Raw genomic sequence first — 22,358 nt, forward strand, 5'->3', positions numbered from 1 at the left:
GTATATACTACATACTATTAGTTCATTTTAGTATACTGTAAACGAATGGTAACCTTTCAGTTGAGCATACTAGAGCTTCTCCTGTCTACTGGATGTTGATGCTGTTGCTATGCAACCTCTTGCTAGTTTGTTAGCATACCAAATTACTAGCTAAACATTTCCTAATTTCAGGTGTTTGTAAATTCAATCTGGAGTGCCAGAGTGCGCTATGGGCGTTTGTAAATTCAGAGCGTTGTCAGATTGTCCATTCGTAAATTCAGAGCATTCCGCTCTCGGAGCATTCAGAGCGCACACTGGACGCTCTGGCAGAGGAGTAGGGTTGAGCCGAGCGTTCAACGGCAGTCAAGCACCCAAGCTAACTGACTAACGTTGGCTAGCTACTTCCGGACACAAATTATAGAACACGTAACCATTTTACTCATGCTGGTTGGGCTGTTTTCATGTTATCCAGAGCGTTGGTATCTGTCCTGCTGGCAACAATTTATATCACACTTTAAAAAAATAATTTGCTAACGTTTACTGACCCTGGCCATATTCAACGGGTGCTTGAAATCTGAGTAGATACATAATTAACCATGTCCATTTGAAACGCACAACAACTATACCACTTAGCTAAGAAGGATGTGAATAATCAAGTCAATAAATGTTGGGTAGTTAGCAGATAGTTAATATATTGCCTGGCAAGTTCGATGCAAAGGTAACTAGCTAACGTACCAGTAAAGTACATACTGCTGTAAAGCTATGTGGTTTGTAAGGATAGCGTAGCTAACAAATTGTCAGCCAACATAACGTGTAACATAACTTATTTGAAAAGTTATTACTTTAATACTTTGCTCAGCATGTTAGTTAAAGCAATGAATTTGTATCTGCTCTCGTTGGACTTCGGCTGCATATTTTCTGCCATTTTCTTCAAATCTGAAAAGTTATGAAGCCACGCCCATTTTCTGAAGAATTGCATTATGGGCCATAAAAGCAGGGAAATAGTGTCCACTGCATGTATACTTTGTATTTTGGCGAATTTAATATGACATCTGGGAACTTTTGGCATACTAACTATATCCATACTATGACCAATAAGCATACTACATACTCAATTCACATCACTAATAGTACGGTTATGAGTATTCGAACACAGGTCTGCAATGACTAACATGACAAGAGGAACTGATGCACCACCCAATGTCGAAGTTGCACCTTGTGCATTCTACTATTACAACTTTCAAGAGTAAGTTCAAAGCTGGGCTGCTGCCCCACAGTTTGGGAACCACTGGACTAGACAACCCACACAGCCTACCCTTCACTGTATCTGCAAGCTGTTAGCTAGAGCGCAGGTGCCAAGGCCAGAGTAGGCACATTTAGCTATTTAACGCAACAGTTTTTGTGACAGAACTATCGGTAGAGTTGCAAATGCGATGGAAACACATTGAACTTAAATCTTTATTTGGTTCTTGAAAGCTTAAGTGGAAAGTTATATTTTGTGTGCACAACTTCATTACGCACTGATTTTTATCTGGAACAAGTCCATTTGGTGGAAACATACCACGGGTTGGAAAATGCGCATATTTCTAGAATATTCGCATATATTCTGTCACCAATTGGATGGAAACCTAGCTACAGGCTCTTTCCATTTCCCCTCAACCAAAACATCTGGTCATTGGGGACTCGGCAGATGCTAGTGTGTGTTCATGCATGTGTGTCCGTTAGGTCAAGCCAATGCTGAGCTGGAGGTTTTGGTTTGACCTTTATCAGAAGTGCAGGTGTGTGTATCAATAGCTATCAGAGCAGACCATGGAGTGCTGTTCATGCACGCTGTCCAGAGTAGTCTGTCCTCATTAGGCTTAGGCCTCGCCCAGCCTAACTCGTGGTGTTTTTTTGGGGACGTGGTTGTTACGTTGTCATGGAAAGACTGCTGCATCTCCTTGAATGAGCCTGGCACGCCTGCTTGTTTTTACGTTTTAGTGCAATTGATCACTGCATGTATGTGTAACGTGAAGGTCAGGGCTGTTTCCTTTCCGAACCAAAAGACTGTGGTGTAGGAGGTTTGCCGTTGGATTGTTTTGAGTTAATTGTTGCGGTGGTGTGAGAATCTACTGTGGTCTTAATCAAGATAACTGACATTGCACCAATGAGAGGGATCTATGACATGTATTTTCTTGGATGTTTTCCCGCTTGTTATTTCTGTGGTCTTTGAATATCCCTCTCATTTTGCTTCAGGGCCTTTCTTTCAGCTGTGGTTGATCACACTTAGGTACACACCCCTAAGGGTATCAAATACCCTGACCAGGCCTAAATTCCTCTTTTCCTTCAATTGATTTGTGCATTACAAGATGTAGGCTGACATTGCAAGACTAATGTTTATGACTTGGTTTCCTTCGAGGGGAAACTGAGAATAAGGCTAGAGGATGATTTGTGAACCATTTTGATGAGGGACTCAACGAGCTGCCCTGACCAACACCCCAGGGAGGCATTCAGCAATGCTGTGTCATCCACTGAAAGAATGTAGTCTTCCCTCTTAAAGTAAGACTCAGAAATACATGGTAACACTACCTATTTTCCAAAGACGAAAAGCTTTCTAGGAAAGGCCACTATATGACCCTCGTGATTGTATAGGCCTAGCTAGCTGTGCTTAGTGAGGTGCTGACAAGCTAGAAGACGGACGGGCAGGCAGAGGAGGCCCACATGGAATTAGGGTGGCCAGTGTCCGTCTGCTAAATATAAAGCTAGGGATGATAGCCTTATAATAGTTGTCCTGTAAGCTGTCTCGTACCTTGCCACAACAAGAGAATAGGTAATTGACTTGGCAGTCAGGCTCCATGCCGTCTTAGCCATGTTGTTTGCTACATAGGCCTACAACACAGAGTGGAACAGTATGGTTAGTATCCAAGATAGGTCATAGGTCCACTCTAACCCTTACAGCTGATGACTTTGCATAGCATGACCTCACACATTTGACATTGAACAGCCAAAATGCCCTGGAGCATGTGTTGTTTACCTGCTGTAACCATAGTTTTGTAAGTTTTGACATTTCATCTTGTCACCACCTCCCTATCTAGAAAAGCATGCTCTGTTACGCAAGTTACTCAAAATATGCCACTCAAAGCAGAGAATGTTGTGTTTACCAAAAACATTTGGAGAATGACAACAAGTCCCAAGAATGGACCTCTGACAAATATCATAGTTGCAGTCCATTATTGGGTGTTGCTGACTTCTGCCCTCTTTTTCAAGACTTCTAGTAGCCTGTCCATTTACTCAGACAAGCACTCCATTCCCACAGCGCTCTTTGGTAGCACCGGCATACCTGCATATATTACTAACACTTGACTTGGAAATGTGCTTCATTTTTTTCGTCTTACAAATTAACTGGCCTCCCTTGTTTACAGCTCAAAATGTCTGGATTGTTGACGCAGCAGTTTCTTCCACTGCTTTCTGTAAGGTAATTCCACCATTATACATCACAAGGCAGGGTTGTTGCTGTGGTCAGACCTCAAGCTGGTAAACCTGCTGATGTGGTGATCTACATAGCACATTGTGGCTGTGTGCGTGCGTGCAGAGTCTCCGCACATGCGTGTGTGTATGGCCATATATGTGGGTTTGAGAGAAAGTGTGTTCAGGTGAGTGTGTGTGTGAGGGGGATTTGTCATACTCCCTGTTCACATACGCCTTCTGTCCCGGCCTTACACACTCTCCCTCTGCTGCAGAAGTGCTATACCCACACACACACACACACACACACACACACACACACACACAATCATCATCCCTGCCACTTTGTCCTATTGTATTATCAGGCTGCAGTGGGGCAGTGAGTCTCAACAAATCCATAAATTTTTCTTCTGATCTACCACTTCTCTAAGCAGGGCGGGATCTGATCTGTCTGTCTGAGCTCGAAATGAAATGGATACTGTTATGAATGATGGAATACTGTACACACACAGCTACACACTGCCCTGGGATTCTCCCTTCTCAGGGCTTTGAGATACCTAGCAGTCGAGGGAATAGGACGAGGAAATAATTTAATGATTTAAAAAAATAATATACAGTGTATTCGGAAAGTATTCAGACCCCTTGACTTGTTCCACATTTTGTTACATTACAGCCTTATTCTAAAATGGATTAAATACATTTTTTACCTCATCAATCTACACACAATACACCATATTGACAAAGCAAAAACAGGTAAATTTTTGCTATTTTATTCAGACCCTTTATACAGTACTTTGTTGCAGCACCTTTGCTAGCGATTACAGCCTCGAGTCTTCTTGGGTATGACGCTACAAGCTTGGTTCTTCCATTCTTCTCTGCAGATCTTCTCAAGCACTGTCAGGTTGGATGGGGAGCGTAGCTATTTTCAGATTTCTCCAAACACGTTAAATTCCGGGCTCTGTCTGGGCCACTCAAGGACATTCAAAGACTTGTCCCGAAGCCACTCTTGCGCTGTCTTGGATGTGTGCTTTGGGTCGTTGTCTTGTTGGAAGGTGAACCTTCTTTGCCCGAGTCTGAGTCTCGGTTTCATCAGACCAGAGAATCTTGTTTCTCATGGTCTGAGAGTCCTTAGGTGCCTTTTGGGGAAACTATAAAGGCCTGATTGGTGGAGTGCTGCAGAGACGGTTGTCCTTCTGGAAGGATCCCCCACCTCCACAGAGGAACTCTGGAGCTCTGTCAGAGTGACCATTGGGTTCTTGGTCACCTCCCTGACCAAGGCCCTTCTCCCCCAAGTGCTCAGTTTGGCCAGGCAGCCAGCTCTAGGATGAGTCTTGGTGGTTCCAAACTTCTTCCATTTTGAGAGTGATGGAGACCCCTGTATTCTTGGGGACCTCCAATGCTGCAGACATTTTTTAGTATACTTCCCCAGATCTGTACCTAAACACAAACCTGTCTTGGAGCTCTTAGGAAAATTCCTTTGACCTTATGGCTTGGTTTTTGCTCAGACACGCACTGTCAACTGTGGGACCTTATATAGACAGGTGTGTGCCTTTCCAAATCATGTCCAATCAATTTCATTTTCCACAGGTGGACTTGTAGAAACAAACTCAATGATGATCAATGAAAACAGGATGAATACTTATGTAAATAAGTATACATTTATAAACTTTTTGTGAGTAGATTGATGAGGGAAAAAAATATTGAATCAATTTTAGAACAAGGCTGTAACGTAAGAAAATGTAGAAAAAGGTGTGAATACTTTCCAAAAGAACTGTATATGATCAGGACTTGTATCCCTGACCTAGAGATGTGGTATGCGGTGCAGTGAGTTGTAACTGAACCTGTGACCAGAACGTTACAGCAGGTCAACCACCTAAGCCAACCATCTAACCTTGGTAGCTCGACAAACACAATTTAAATGGACGGTCAGTGAGTCATCCAGTCTACAAAATGGCCGCCATGCAACAATAGGTCAGATGGGCCATGGCATGGAGCAGGATCGCTCAGACTCCATGATGGGTGAAGCGATCAATAGGTAGGCAGACTGCACTAATCAATGCCATTGGCGTGATGTGAGTTCAAAGGCAACGATTCAAATACAAACCGCCAATCCTGAGTAAGGTGTAATTCAGAGTCCATTGATGGCTCATTGTGACATGGCTACGCGGCTCTGAGACCACCGTCTGTGGGGGATGCACAGCCCTACTGCACACCTCCCCAAGATTCCCAACCAGCACAGCTCCACCTTAACATCTTCTATTCATTTGAATGGGGTGGCGGTGACCACTACTGTGCGGACATGTAGACCTACATTTTTGGGTACTTTTATGAGTGCTTCAGGCAGTGGTCACCAACCGATCGGTCCATCTCCAAGGCTTTCCTAGTCCTTGCTTCACGCTGTTTGCAGCATGTGCACTTGATTCAGCTGTCCTGCGCACCGTGTATTCGAAGTTTTCCCATATATAACTATTCCTTGCGTCTGAAAATATTAACTCTGCCTACCCTGCAGGCCCAGAGAGAAAATCGAGTTCACCTATAGGCCTACCGCTGGCCAATCCGATAGCTCAGATCACTGTGTCTGCAGCTTCCACAATCCCACAGTGAAGTTGATATTCAACTTTGATATTTCACAACTTTTTAAAAACCATGACTAGAGAGACTACAGAAAATAGCTGTTTTTTTTTACGAGTTCATGTTTAGGATTTTATTCAGCACTGTCAACACTTTATTCAACTGTTTTATAATCCTTAAAACTCCCTCTCGCTAATCACTCACGCTACAAAGTGTATTGATATGCTTGCATTGTTATTATGGCTTGTCTTTCTAATATCGAGGAGTATTTAACGTTCTGGTCATACGAGTAACAACATGAATTGGTGCATGAGTCAGAAACAATGAAGTGCGGCTTGTGTTTTGCCATCAGCTGGAAGACAGTGTTCCCTTTTTGGTCAGTCTGCAGAGGGAGGAAGAGCTGAGGGATGGTGAGAGGCAACCTCTCCCTCCCTCCACCTGCTGGGACTGACCATCAGATGCAGTCACCATCAGCCCAGTAAAAAAAAAAGCTAATGATTTAAATCTGTGACTCATCCGGAAATACTATGTATTACCAATGTGATCATATAACTCTAATTTTTAAATATCATTTTAAAATGGTCTGAGAAGAACAACCATTGGTGGGGCAATTTAAGAATACCCAATATGCAGTGATAATGTATTGAGATTAATGTGTTTTTTAATTATTTTTTTTTGTAGTAATATGTTTTAAAGAAAAAAAGTGATCTCGGCTCAGAAAAGGTTGGTGACCACTGGCTTAAGGCGTCACCGTGCACACAGCACCGGCTCTCCCAGGGTGTTGTCGGTAGCGGTTGTTTATGTGCCTGCATGGTTGGCACAAATTTAAACCTGGTAGCCTGTCGCCCTCACTCAGTCAGCTGGCCTCCCAACACCACCAATGTAATCCATATCTGGGCCTCTATTTCGGTTAGCCAAGCAGTACACAGTGTATACACATTCACATATAGCCTACATACTCACAATCACAAACAACATCCAGAGAGGGTGGAGTTGAGGTTAGGTCAGGTAAGCCAACAGTTGGAAGTTTACATACACTTAGGTTGGGATCATTAACTCATTTTTCAACCACTCCACAAATTTCTTGTGAACAAACTATAGTTTTGGCAAGTCAGTTAGGACATCTACTTTGTGCATGACACAAGTCATTTTTCCAACAATTGTTTACAAACAGATTATTTCACTTATAATTCACTGTATCACAATTCCAGTGGGTCAGACGTTTACATACACTAAGTTGAATGTGCCTTTTAAACAGCTTGGAAAATTCCAGAAAATGGTGTGATGGCTTTAGAAGCTTCTGATAGGCTAATTGACATAATTTGAGTCAATTGGAGGTGTACCTGTGGATGTATTTCAAGGCCTACCTTCAGACTCTGCTTGACATAATGTGAAAATCAAAAGAAATCACCCAAGACCTCAGAAAATAAATTGTAGACCTCCAGAAGTCTGGTTCATCCTTGGGAGCAATTTCCAAATGCCTGAAGTACCACGTTCATCTGTACAAACAATAGTACGCACGTATAAACACCATGGGACCACGCAGCCGTCATAACGCTCAGGAAGGAGACGCGTTCTGTTTCCTAGAGATGAACATACTTTGGTGCGAAAAATGCAAATCAATCCCAGAACAACAGCAAATGACCTTGTGAAGATGCTGGAAGAAACAGCTACAAAAGTATCTATATCCACAGTTAAATGAGTTCTATATCGACATAACCTGAAATGCCACTCAGCAAGGAAGAAGCCACTGCTCCAAAACCGCCATAAAAAAGCCAGACTATGGTTTGCAACTGCACATGGGGACAAAGATCATACTTTTTGGAGAAATGTCCTCTGGTCTGATGAAACAAAAAGATAACATTTTGGCCATAATGAACATTGTTATGTTTGGAGGGAAAAGGGGGTGGCTTGCAAGACGAAGAACACCATCCCAACTGTGAAGCATGGGGGTGACAGCATCATGTTGTGGGGGTGCTTTGCTGCAGGAGGGACTGGTGCACTTCACAAAATAGATGGCATCACGAGTAAGGAAAATTATGTGGATATATTGAAGCAACATCTCAAGACATCAGTCAGGAAGTTAAAGCTTGGTCGCAAATGGGTCTTCCAAATGGACAATGACCCCAAGCATACTTCCAAAGTTGTGGCAAAATGGCTTAAGGGCAACAAAGTCAAGGTATTGGAGTAGCCATCACAAAGCCCTGACCTCATTCCTATAGAAAATTTGTGGGCAGAACTGAAAACGTGTTTGCGAGCAAGGAGGCCTACAAACCTGACTTAGTTACACCAGCTCTGTCAGGAGGAATGGAACAAAATTCACCCAACTTATTGTGGGAAGCTTGAGGAAGGCTACCCGAAATGTTTGACCAAAGTTAAACAATTTAAAGGTAATGCCACCAAATGCTAATTGAGTGTATGTAAACTTCTGACCCACTGAGAATGTGATGCAAGAAATTAAAGCTGAAATAAATCATTCTCTCTACTATTATTCTGACATTTCACATCCTTAAAATAAAGTGGGGATCCTAGCTGACCTAAGACAGGGATTTTTACTATAATTAAATGTCAGGAATTGTGGAAAAACTGAGTTTAAATGTACAAGACTAAGGTGTATGTAAACTTCTGACTTCAACTGTATATAGTGTCGGGTCTGTTCTAAAGACATTATCATCACACTGATCTTATTTCCCTTCCTGAGAGAACATGTTACAGCTTCTGTTTTGTAGCTGCATGAGAACAACAGTTTATCCTTAGACTTGTTGTTTTGAGTTGTGTAACATAAACGGTTATATGGTTATAGTATTAGAACTTTGATGATTGCTGATGTTGGGTGGCTTGACAGTGAAAGCTATCTCTTCTAGTATCCTAAAACTGAAGGTCCCTTCACCAGACCCATTGTGTCACTCAAGACTGTGAACTTGACAAAATATCACGTTTGGTCACAATTGGGGCTCTGACTCTCATGAAATGTTGTCAGCTGGTGATTGTCAAGCAAATAACTGCTCGTCTCACGTTATTTGACTGTTAATTAACATAAGCACATTTAGCATCTCCTGGCTTCCACACGCCACTAATGCAGACCTTTTGGAACATCTACACTACCGTTCAAAAGTTGGGGGTCACTTAGAAACGTCCTTGTTTTTGAAAGAAAAGCATTTTTTTGTGGCCATTAAAATAACATCAAATTGATCAGAAATACGTCACCGGTCTTCTAGCCATGGCCGCGCCACTTGTCATTGTTCCATTTAATTTGTCTTGTTTCCCCGCACACCTGGTTTACATTCCCTAATCACACTACATATATATTCCCTCTGTTTCCCCCATGTCTTTGTGTGGAATTGTTTTGTTACATGTTTCGTGTTGCGCGCCAGGCTGGTTTTTCCCCGGGTACCGTGTTGAACCCGAGTGTGTTTAATTGTTTAACTTATGCATTATTGTGACTGTAGTCGCGCTTTGCACTTTTGCCATTTGGCTGGAGGTTTTTGATGCAGTTGCGTCCATCTGTCACTTCTGCCAATTAAAGTGTGTGTCTGATCACAACTCCCCGCTCTCCTGCACCTCACTTCTTAGCAGTAGCGCCCAACCTGACAGAAACTGAAGATCTCGTACAACACTGTTTGCTACTCCCTTCACAGAACAGTGCAAACGGACTCTAACCAGAATAGAAAGAGTAGTGGTGCACAACTGAGCAAGAGGACAAGTACATTAGAGTGTCTAGTTTGAGAAACAGACGCCTCACAAGTCCTCAACTGGCAGATTCATTAATACGGTCACTGTAAAAGCCCTAGTCACAATGTAGTTTTGTCTTGGCCCTTTGATGTCACTAGACCTAGGCTATATAACCAAAAGATTTCTCATTAGCTTTTGTCTTACACAACCAAACGCTTCAGTTTTGACCTTGAGGACTGACCTTTCACAACTGTGAACATTGATTTGATTGGAAGCATAGTCACATTGAGTCATAATGAATATATTTTTTGAGTATCTTAATTGATAGTGATGTACAGACAGTGAATCTCTTTTCAGAACGGTACGGATTATACAGTACTGATTATCTCCTTGGAAAAGCATCGATTTTCTATCCATGTTTGGGATGGGTGGAGTTGCATAGGTAATCCAATTTCAGCCATGTACTGTAAATAAACAACCATCAAAATAGTCCCCCAAGCTGCCCTATATGTTGAGCATGTGTGGAGGGCTAAAGCTAGTCACAGGAGGTGACAGACTGCAACATCATCATTTGTTCCCAACCTTGAACTCTACAGGCATCTACATATCTCTTTCCTTCCCTTTATACCACTCATTTTCTCATACCCTCACTCACTCGTTCTCTCAATCCCTTTTTGACAGACACTCACGTGAGTATACAAAAATAATGGTCTATTTTCTTTGCGAGTGTCACCTGAGTAGATAAATATGTAATTTGGTAAGGAGCAGAGGCATTCAGTGGTCAGGTTACCACAGAACGGGGCGGTTGTGGGCTAATGCTAAATGTTTCTATGGACACTCATCTGATACACTCTTAGAAAAAAAGGCTTCAAAAGGGTTCTTCGACTGTCCCCATAGGAGAACCCTTTTTGTGTCCATGTAGAACCCTCTGTGGAAAAGGTTCTTCAAAGGGTTCTCCCTTCTAGGTTCTAGATATAATTAAAAGGTGCTAAGAGTGTATTTTTATTCGAAGAGTTTTTTTTACCATTCCAAATAAAATTATATTTGTCACATGCGCCGAATACAACAGGTGTCGGTAGACCTTACCGTGAACAAGCCCTTAACCAACAAAAAAAATGTATAAGAATAACAAATAAAAGTAACAAATAATTAAAGAGCAGCAGTAAAATAACAATAGCAGGGCTATATACAGGGGTACCAGTAGAGTCAAAGTGGGGGGGGCACTGGTTAGTCAAAGTAATTGAGGTAATATGTACATGTAGGTAGGGTTATTAAAGTAGCAGAAGTATAAAGGGGGAGGGGGGCAATGCAAATAGTCTGGGTAGCCATTTGATTAGATGTTCAAGATTCTTATGGCTTGGTGGTAGACGCTGTTTAGAAGCCTCTTGGACCTAGACTTTGCGCTCTGGTACTGCTTGCCATGCGGTAGCAGAGAGAACAGTCTATGACTAGGGTGACTAGAGTCTTTGACAATTTTTAGGGCCTTCCTCTGACACCGCCTACTATATAGGTCCTGGGTGGCAGGAAGCTTGGCCCCAGTGACGCCCTAGGCCGTACGCACTATCCTCTGTAGTGCCTTGCGGTCAGAGGCCGAGCAGTTGCCATATGAGGCAGTGATGCAACCAGTGATGCTCTCGATGGTGCAGCTGTAAAACCTTTTGAGGATCTGAGGACCCATAACAAATCTTTTCAGTCTCCTGAAGGGGAATAGGTTTTGTTGTGCCCTCTTCACGGCTGTGCTGGTGTGTTTGGACCATGTTAGTTTGTTGTTGATGTGGACACTAAAGAACTTGAAGCTCTCAACCTGCTCCACTACAGGCCTGTCGACCGTGCTTTGGGGAGAGAGAGAGAGAGCGAGAGACTCATTCCTACCCTGAATGATGAATCGGAGAGCCGTAGCCTGCCTGTGTGGTTCACTGAAACCAGCCCTCCCCTGACCACACGGGTCAAATTCACAACACACTTCTGCTCACTGCCGATTGGACACGACACAAGGAGGGTGGAGTAACAGCCCTGATCCTGCTTAGTGCAGCAAAGAAACAAAACTGTTAAACTGAAGTACCCCCCCTCCCCCTTCATCTCAACCACCTCCCCCAACCACACACACAGACAGTCCCCTAGCCTCTTCTTCCCCAGCTCCCCTCCTGGTGTGGATGCAGGCAGGGTGGAGGGTGTAGTACGATGGGACTTTGTTATGTAACCGTCCTGTGTCAGGCAGCAGGCACACAGCAGGCAGGCTGGGAGGGCAGGTAGTAACAGGGTCTTTTTACCCTCACTGATAACACACCGACTGATCCCCTCTGTCCTGCTCTGTCCAGCAGAATGTTTATGCTGAGGCCTTTTTCTCTCATACATATACTGTTAAGCCGAGAAGAGACTAGGTTGTTATTCTGCCTGGCAACAGCTGTATTGAAAAGGACTAAAAGCCTATTCCCCACATCTGCTGTTCTTCTTTGCCACTGCAGCATAGGCACTAGTGGAAATGCTACAGTGGTTGGAATGTTACAGTGGGAAACCATTGGATTGCCTTACCTTTTCATGTGACTAGGTTAGCTAAATGGATACGGTATAAGTTCCTTTTTATATGGGTTATACATCTGAGTTGAAGTACTGTTAGTGGTTAACCCACTCACATAGCAGACCACTCACAAAGCAGACCACTCACATAGCAAACCACTCACATAGCAGACCACACACATAGCAGACATCATTCAGAGAATAAAGGCAACACCAATTGCGCAAAGCTAAATATCCTTCTAACAAGCTCTCTTCCTCCTAGCTTGTGTTTTCTTATTGCATCAAGTGAGGAAACTCCTCCAAAGACTCATAAGATGAAAGCCTATAATGCACTACAATCTCTCACCGGGCTCCTTCTCAGGTCTCCTCTGTATATAAATGAAAAGTGCCAGAGAGAGAGACTGTTTAATGTTAGTGTGGGAATTGACTAGTGGATTCTCAGATGGCGCACGCATTAAACGAGCAATTCCAAGACTCAATCATTCATATGTAGCCTATAGACATGTCCTTATGAAACCATGACCCCTCCTGTAGTCACGCCTCTCAGCCTCTCGTCAGCATGTCCTCTCTCCTCTCCTCTCCTCTCCTCTCCTCTCCTCTCCTCTCCTCTCCTCTCCTCTCCTCTCCTCTCCTCTCCTCTCCTCTCCTCTCCTCTCCTCTCCTCTCCTCTCCTCTCCTCTCCTCTCAAAACTACTGACTGACAGGCAGTGTGAGCGCTAGGCCTAACCCAGAGAGAGCCTCTCCGGCACATTCAGATCCCCAGTCAGCGTGCAGTGAACCCACATGGCCCTCCAAGTGCTAACAGGTCTTGATTGACTGGTTCCCAAGCCCCTATTCAAAACATTTTTTATGAATCTTCTGGATGCTGAGCTAGTGTAGTGTTAAAATTGTGATTATTGATTAAAACTTACAAAGGGATAAGTGGTGTAAGGGTTCAATAACCGGTCACAGAAGACCCAGTGTTTTACCTGCATTACTTAGGCCTACATGACTATGTTGTATCAGAGGCCTTTGCTCAATCACTGCAAGCCACTGATTCTCTCACACAGAACAGTCCTATCTCCTAGAATGCGTCCCAAATGGAACACTTGACCTGGGCCGATTGGTCCTATATAGAGATTAGGGTAACATTTGGGATGCACACCTGGTCTCTTGTGCATCTTTCATCAGGTAGAGAGAGCCACTGATATCTCATGAAGAAATGGGCCCCATAGAGTAAGGATGGATAGCCTGGCCTGCAGTAGACCAGTGTTTCTCAACTCCTGTCCTCCAGTACCCCCAACAGACCAACTCCAGTCCTCCAGTACCCCCAACAGACCAACTCCAGTCCTCCAGTACCCCCAACAGACCAACTCCAGTCCTCCAGTACCCCCAACAGACCAACTCCAGTCCTCCAGTACCCCCAACAGACCACCTCCAGTCCTCCAGTACCCCCAACAGACCAACTCCAGTCCTCCAGTACCCCCAACAGACCAACTCCTGTCCTCCAGTACCCCCAACAGACCAACTCCTGTCCTCCAGTATCCCCAACAGACCATCTCCTGTCCTCCAGTATCCCCAACAGACCATCTCCTGTCCTCCAGTATCCCCAACAGCACACATTTATGTTGTAGCCCTGGACAAAAACACCTGATTCAACTTGTCAAGAGCTTGATGATTAGTTGACAGGTAGAATGATACAAAAATATGTATTGTTGGGGGTACTGGAGGACTGGAGTTTGAAAATCACTGCAGTAGAGGATGCCAGAGAGGGTATAAGGAGACGAGGAAAACAGCCAGGGTAGCATGAGGAGGCCAAGGGAATCACTGCAGTAGAGGATGCCAGAGAGGGTATAAGGAGACGAGGAAAACAGACAGGGTAGCATGAGGAGGCCAAGGGAATCACTGCAGTAGAGGATGCCAGAGAGGGTATAAGGAGACGAGGAAAACAGCCAGGGTAGCATGAGGAGGCCAAGGGAATCACTGCAGTAGAGGATGCCAGAGAGGGTATAAGGAGACGAGGAAAACAGCCAGGGTAGCATGAGGAGGCCAAGGGAATCACTGCAGTAGAGGATGCCAGAGAGGGTATAAGGAGACGAGGAAAACAGCCAGGGTAGCATGAGGAGGCCAAGGGAATCACTGCAGTAGAGGATGCCAGAGAGGGTATAAGGAGACGAGGAAAACAGCCAGGGTAGCATGAGGAGGCCAAGGGAATCACTGCAGTAGAGGATGCCAGAGAGGGTATAAGGAGACGAGGAAAACAGACAGGGTAGCATGAGGAGGCCAAGGGAATCACTGCAGTAGAGGATGCCAGAGAGGGTATAAGGAGACGAGGAAAACAGCCAGGGTAGCATGAGGAGGCCAAGGGAATCACTGCAGTAGAGGATGCCAGAGAGGGTATAAGGAGACGAGGAAAACAGCCAGGGTAGCATGAGGAGGCCAAGGGAATCACTGCAGTAGAGGATGCCAGAGAGGGTATAAGGAGACGAGGAAAACAGCCAGGGTAGCATGAGGAGGCCAAGGGAATCACTGCAGTAGAGGATGCCAGAGAGGGTATAAGGAGACGAGGAAAACAGCCAGGGTAGCATGAGGAGGCCAAGGGAATCACTGCAGTAAAGGATGCCAGAGAGGGTATAAGGAGACGAGGAAAACAGCCAGGGTAGCATGAGGAGGCCAAGGGAATCACTGTAGGGTTGAATAGCAAGGCTCACTTGTATAGCAGTGGTACTGTAACCCCCAAGGCGGCTGTAACCCTGTAACAGTAAAAATGTCCTGAAGCGTGTAATCAATGTTCTGAATGGTTCTGGGGAATGGATGACAATGTGATAAATTAGCTGGTTGATTAGTCGTCTGGGGGAGCTTGTTTGAGGAGCATGGGAATGTTGGTGTCAGAGTCAGTGCCTTACTGGATCGATTAGGCCAAGCTCCTGGCTAGTTCAGTGAGCTGATAATGTTGATAATGTTGATAATTGCATTTTGAAGGGATTCCTTCTCACCATTCAGCAGAAAAAAGGAAGGATAAAGAATAACACATAAAAAAGACTAACACATCTCTCATTACCATACAGCATCGCGTTAATTGAAAGTTAATTAGAGTTCTTTCTTTCTCTTTTGCCTCAGGAATCTCAATATCGGCTCTCATCAGCCCCCTCCCACCCAAACCCATGTGGTCTGTTTTCTGTCTGTCAATTACTTCTAAGAGTCTCACAGAAAGAGCTTTACCTGTAATAGTAGGCCTATTGTTTGTGTGGTATTATAAAGTTTCACGTGTCAAGTCTTTACAGGGTGTTGTAGTCCTGCCTCTGTAGCCTGCTGTTTCCCCGTCTTAATCTCTCGAGGGGTCCCAGCCCCAATCCTCTGAGTCATGCTAATGCCTAGCTGTTTGTTCATAGCAGAAGAGCACATGTGGACACACATACACACACGAGGGGTTGTTTTTTCAAGTTCTGTTTTATTTGTCACATGCACAAGTACAGTGAAATGCTAAACTTGCCAGCCCTACCCAACTGTGCAGTAATGGCCCCTCAGCGGCTTTATTCATGCCTTGACTTAGAGGATAAAGGAGAGGAATGGAATGCCTCCGGGAGGTGTGTGAGTGAAACGTGGGCCCTTTCCCTTCACATAGGCCTAATTTACCCTGTATGCACACGTCTCTGGCCTGGGGTTGAAGCATTCCTACGAGCCAGATTGGCCTATACATGGTCCATTTTCAAATGTTTTATTCACCTCAGAGTTGTACAAATATTGAGAATCTGTTTGCACCTTTTCCACAATCAGCCCAGCTGAACTATATTCTTCTGTATTAGGCTAGTGTGGTTCAGTTTTCCACTGCCTTACTGGAAGTTTTAAAAGTATTACTGTCCACACACTCTGCCGGCCGCCATTTTAATAACTGTCTCTCTGTCCCCATCTCTCTCTGTATCTTTCACTCTCTCGTTCTCTCTCTCTCTCTCTCTCTCTCTCATTCTCTCTCTCTCTCTTGCTGGATGGCCCTGGCTTCCCTGGGTACTGCAGAATGATCAGCCACTCGATGGGGATTTACCGAGGAGCTCTCACCTGTGTCGCCTCCTGCCCTCCGCCCCGCCGCCTGCCCTCCCTCTTCTGCACCTCCTCCACACACATCATGAAACTGGTATTAACTGAATGGCAATTGATATGGATTTTTACTGATTCCAGTAGACTGTGAAGCAACAAAAACACAAAAAGGGAGGAAAAGCCATATCTCATTTTCACACGTCCTTCTTTACACCAAATAAACCTGCCTGTGGGGTGCTGTTCTAGGCTGCCTGCACAGGCCCTCCCTGAAAACAACACCTCTCTGGAAAACACGAGGAATGTATCGTACGCTTTGAGAGATTCTTCTTCCTACCTGATCACCTCGTTTGAGGACATCGACGGCAGAGGGAGCTATACTTTGAGGACCAGCTCTCACACCAGGCGTCACCAAGCCACCAGTGTGAGCATACAGATTCTTTTTTACATTTAAAAAAAATATATATATTGTTTTTCTCTGGAGCCTGAAGTGCTGTGCGTTTGGCTGTGTGCATGCCGAAGAAGAAGAAAATGGCTCCCCAGAACTCTGAGGCGGATGCTATGCAAGTGCAGGGGGTGATGGTGGTCCCTACTGCTAAGAAAACCACCACAGACTCTGCTGCCACAGGGGATAGAGAAGGAGGAGGAGGAGGTGTGGTGCTGGAGTCATGCCAGGAGGAGTCGGTGAGCGAGGGGTCTATAGACCGGATCCCCCTGCAGCAGTGGGTGATGCACGGAGCCGTCATGTTCGGACGAGAGTTCTGCTACGCCATGGAAACGGCCTTGGTTACGCCTGTACTGCTGCAAATAGGTGAGAGAGATATGAGACAGACTGTGCAGAAGCATGAACATTGTAAACACATGGAAAAACATGCACACACACACACACAGAATCATGAATTATAGGGACGACCCGCGTGACAGGTAGGTGAATTCCCATACTGTACACATGTTGTTGAAGCTGTAAAGACAGCACATCCCAACCATCGTAAACACTGGATAACAATTCAAGGCATGTGTTCATCATTCCTGCTCCCTTCCTGTGTCCTGTCACATCCACAGCCCTAATAACAGGCCTGCCTAGGACAGAGAAGGCTGAGGTTAGGGCTGTGGCGACCATGACATTTTGTCAGACGGTTATTGTCATGCAAAAGACTGCCTGTCTTGCAGTAATTGACCGTTAATTAACATAAACACATTTAGCATCTGATTGCTCCCCTTTGGAACATCTACATTTAAAAAAGTCTAATAAATCAATTGAATATAAACCATCACAATACATCCATTATTTATTTTATTCAGGTCTAAAGAAACATGATATGAATAAAATGTATTTCAGATGAACAGAATATGAGTTGGCCTACTGTATGTTATCTGGCTGCACAGCTGTTCTCTCATCAAGTCGTCATATTTTCAGCCATCGTAGTATTCTCAATTTTATCTTGTCTTTAGTAATATGTCAAATTTTTTTCGATTTAGAATGGCCTATTATCAAATGGGCAAGAACATGGGCAGGGGGGAAAGGACATCTGTTTTCACTCGAATAGCGAATGGAGGCTGCGCGCTTTCCCGCCGGTCCGTTTTTCAACGATGCCTGGTCGGCTACTTCGGTTTTACAGCGGAGCTGTGCTTAATATGAGCTGCTGAGAAATAAATACAAGAACACTTATTTCGGTCTATGTATTGTGTAACGGCACAATACATTTTAATTCAGGGTATTTTTGGGTTTGGGCTCATAAGTCTATACGTATTCATTAGCTCTAATATGAGTATGGGTGTTTTGAATTAATCATCCCTTTAGAATGCTCTGTCTGTTTCATTGTTAGGCTTTGAAATAACATCCACAGCGACCATTTTTAACAACCTGCTGTCTTCAAATTGATCACCAGTGAGGTGAGGTGTTAAAAGAAAAAAAGCACTATACTTGTTTTGATGTGATTTTTGATTGTATTTGCATTGCTGTCAGTGGTTAGAGGGACAATAGACGCCTGAGTACCAGGCCATCAGGGCCTGATGGTCGTTAGCAGTTAGGTACTACCAAAGCATGTCCAGAGTGCATAAAAGGACATTACAGTGACTCACCGGTCACGTGGCATTTTACTGTGGCCATGACTCATGACTGCTGGTGTGGAGGTAATATGGTCACTGCAACAGCCCTAGCTGAGGTCCTTTTACAGCTGAGTAGACTTTCAGATTAGATGCTATCAGTGCTGTAAACAGTAAATCATACTGTTTGACTGGCCAAGGGGCATCTGTTTGGGCAGCAGTGTATAGACAATGGATGTGTGATTTAGCAGAGGATTAGAATAACCACGCGGGGGGATGCAGTGATACACCAGCGATGTTCTTGACAAATGACAGTGAGCTACAGCTGTAGATATATGAGATCTCCAAATGATAAATACTTTTTCTGATCTAGTGAGGGGGAGGGGCTGTGTTTCCATTCGTCTAGCTTCCATTCTCTATTATTAATGCCATTGAGTCTATACAGATCAAATAAATAATCTGTGATTGATGCCACTCAGTTGACAAAACAAGCCTACTTCTTGGGACCTAACCGTGTCGGTGTGTTAGTTGTTGTGGTGTTTTTAAGTATTGTGCATTCTACTTAATTCAATATTTTCAATTGCAAGCATGAAGTAAATTTAAAGGAAATCATACCGTGCTATTATCAGGTGTTAGAACATCAGGCAAGTGGGGAGAAGGCAGAGGACCCCTCTGAGCCCCCACTTACAGTAGACCGAGCTGTATTCCATCATGGCTGACGTCAGTGTTGATGCCAGTGTTTTGAAGGTGTAACTAGCTGGCTGTTCTGTCCTCTCCTCTAAGCTCGCTGTTCCGTCTGCTTGGGGATTACAGCTCTCTGCAACACCACAATCCTTCCTGTCCGTAGCCTCAGAAAGACGCCCTACCTAACGGGAGGGGTGTGAAGGAAGAGATGAAGAGAGATATAAAGGGTGAGGTGGAAAGAGGGAGAGAGAGAGGGCTCAGCATTCTCTGGCCAAAGCTCTGACTGGGCGCTAACCTTGTTTACAACTCTAACAAAGTCACATCTTCAGCAATCCTGGAGCCGTATGTGTTCCCTGGCAGCCGCAGCAATGTGTTCCCTGGCAGCCGCTCTCACGCTGCGTCTCAAATGGCTCCCTATTTCCTATATATGGCACTACCTTTTACCAGACATCCTCACTCAGACATACTGCGTTTCAATGATGGTGTGGAGAAGTGACATATTATTCTGGGTTACGTAAGTCGGCCATGGTACTGGAGCTGAGTCCAGTCCAGGGAAACACCCCTGTCGAAGTGAATTAGTGTTTGACTTGGGTAATGTCTGGTAGTGGTCATCATAGGGTGAGACGATGCCTTGTCATCAGTCATTACGATTTGTTAAAATGTCCCCTCATTTTCTCTTGTAGAATATGCAGTCAGACAATATCACACTGATTTATGTTTTCATTTGTTTGGTTGGCCACATGACAACCCAATTCTGACCATCAGTTTCCTCACATTGTTTTGAGAAACACAGAGAAGTTGTATTGTTGTTGATGTGGAGGTCAGGATGGCCTCCTGATGTAACTCCTGTGTAACTGCACCTCGGCTGTTCAGCCATCAACAGGCAGGTCTCATAGGTGATGTTGACACAACCCACTGTAGTAAAGGGAAATGGGATGTTCCACTATGACGGTTCAAAAACACTTATTCATATGTCAACAAACATCACTGTAGGATGGTGAGAGTCAGATTCAATTGAACTGATACAATTTAAGACACATCAACTCCTTAGTCTCTGGTAGTTTTGATTGCTGTTCAGCATTCTAATAATGTCACTGTTTGATTGAGGTCTCGCCTTAGCACCTTTATTTTCACTGATGGTTCTACATCAGCCTTAAAGTATGGGTCGCAGACCTGTTAAAGTATGGGTCGCAGACCTGTTAAAGTATGGTTCGCAGACCTGTTAAAGTATGGGTCGCAGACCTGTTAAAGTATGGGTCGCAGACCTGTTAAAGTATGGGTCGCAGACCTGTTAAAGTATGGGTCGCAGACCTGTTAAAGTATGGGTCGCAGACCTGTTAAAGTATGGGTCGCAACGTGTCAGAGTAAATGTATCATTATTTAATTGATTACTGTAATAGATTTGGCTAAGTGCAGCTGCTCTCACTGTTCAGTGCGCTCTCTTAGCAGCAGCAGTTTCACACAGCTGTTTGGCAGTGTGCTTCGCAGTTTACCGGATCTTTTTTCCCCCGTCAGTTTTCTTGAAGATCATTCCGCGACCCACACGATGCAGCGCAGTCGTTCAGCAGCAGATGATGCGCTGTCAGCCACTGACTTGTCATTCCCTCTCGCCATCACTCCCCACTGTCATCAAATGGACTCAAGCTAGCCACAGTTCTGACTGAGCTCAATCGTTATGAAACGCAAATACAGCGACGAGTTTATCTCACTTGGTTTCATACAAATTTTGAGAAATAACAAGGAGCGCCCACAATGTGTTTTGTGCGGGGAAGTGCTTAGTATTGAGTCTCTCAAAACTAACAAATGAATATAACGACGGTAAACCCAGGGAGTTCTTTCAGAACAGGGCAGAATGCTTCAGGAAACAGTGTTTCAACAGTGGAATAGTCAGCTAGCAAGGCATTGTTGTCATTTTATAACAGGCAGAAATAAGGGAGTACTATCTCTCATAGTAGTAGATGTGAGTTTCTCTTTCAAACAATCCCCTGGCCTTGTACACAGCTAATAGCTAACGTTAGCCAAAGCAAGCTAGCTAGCTACTAATAGTGTAACAGTAAATACAGATGAAGATTCAAAATGATCAGACCTACTGTGCATCTTACTGTATAAATTATTGTTGAAAACAAATCTAGATTGGAACTGTTGCTGTTAAAATACAAGTAATCATTGTTCATTCTCAACTGGAATAAACTGATTGAAGCAAGATGCTTTTTGAGGCAAACACACTCACACAATTCTGGGTTGTTCATCTACAGAAGGAAGTGGTCTCCTGACTGACTGAGAAAGCAGTAGATGTTCTGGTCCAGTTTGGCACCACATATCTATGCAAGTCAGGGTTCTCAACTCTGACATACTTAAAGTACAGAAACAGTTGCAATGCTGAGTATGACCTCAGTGTTGCAGTGTTAAAAACAGAGTCCAGAATAGACATGCTTGTTGAAAAATTCAACCTGTGTGATTTGATCAATCAGTTTATTCCAGGTCAGAATAAACTCATTAATTATGCATAGATGTATTTTAACAGCAACTGTTCCAACCTAGACTTGTTTTTAACAATACTTTATACAGTAAGATGTACAGTAGGCCTGAAGTTTTCATCAGGGGACTTTCCCTGTCAGGACCTTGATGCCATTTCAGAGACATTATAGCACTCAGAGTAAGAGAAGGAGGAATGCAAGGGAGAGAGGGAGGGGGAAAGAAGAGAGGGGGATAGTGATAACAAGAGGTAGGAAGAAGGGGAGAGGGAGGGTAGGACACACGCAAGGTTTATGGAACAAATCAAAAAAAATGTAATGCATGCCCAGGCTGTTGATTCCCTCAGTACGCAAAGGGGTGTGTTGTGTTTGTGTGTGTGCCCCTTTCCCACAGTCCCCCACCCTTTGTAGTCTCTTAACACAGGGAACTACCTCAGCAAAGATGTGTCACGTTCTGACCTTTTATTTCCTTTGTTTTGTCCTTATTTAGTGTGGTCAGGGCGTGAGTTGGGGTGGGCAGTCTATGTTTGTTTTTCAATGTTTGGTTTCTGTTTCGGCCTAGTATGGTTCTCAATCAGAGGCAGGTGTCGTTAGTTGTCTCTGATTGAGAATCATACTTAGGTAGCCTGGGTTTCACTGTTGGTTTGTGGGTGTTTGTTTTCCGAGTCAGTGTTTGTCACCACACGGAACTGTTTAGTTGATGCACGTTATTTTTGTTTTGTTCGAGTTCAGTTGTTTTCGTAATAAATCATTATGGACACTTACCACGCTGCATCTTGGTCCGATCCTTACTCCTCTTCAGACTCAGCCAGGGGAATATCGCCGTCCCAGGGCAGAGCTGGAGGCAGCAAAGGCAGAGAGGCGCTGGTATGAGGTGGCAGCACGGCATCGCGGCTGGAAGCCCGAGAGGCAGCCCCCAAAAAATCTTGGGGGGGGGGGCATACGGGGAGTGTGGTGAAG

At 44.4% G+C, this 22,358-nt stretch overlaps 1 protein-coding gene across 1 annotated transcript in view; it reads left to right on the forward strand.

Moving 5' to 3' along the window:
• LOC135549692 (solute carrier family 45 member 4-like) overlaps positions 1-22,358 on the forward strand; it is a 93,324-nt gene that overhangs the window by 12,877 nt on the left and 58,089 nt on the right. Inside the window, exon 3 of the mRNA XM_064979898.1 lies at positions 16,177-17,005. Coding sequence (XP_064835970.1) covers positions 16,708-17,005 — 298 coding nt within the window. The 5' untranslated portion in view covers positions 16,177-16,707. The remainder of the gene's footprint in view (positions 1-16,176; positions 17,006-22,358) is intronic.

The sequence above is a fragment of the Oncorhynchus masou genome, chromosome 12 (genome assembly GCF_036934945.1).
Source record: "Oncorhynchus masou masou isolate Uvic2021 chromosome 12, UVic_Omas_1.1, whole genome shotgun sequence".
NCBI classification, from domain to species: Eukaryota; Metazoa; Chordata; class Actinopteri; order Salmoniformes; family Salmonidae; genus Oncorhynchus; species Oncorhynchus masou.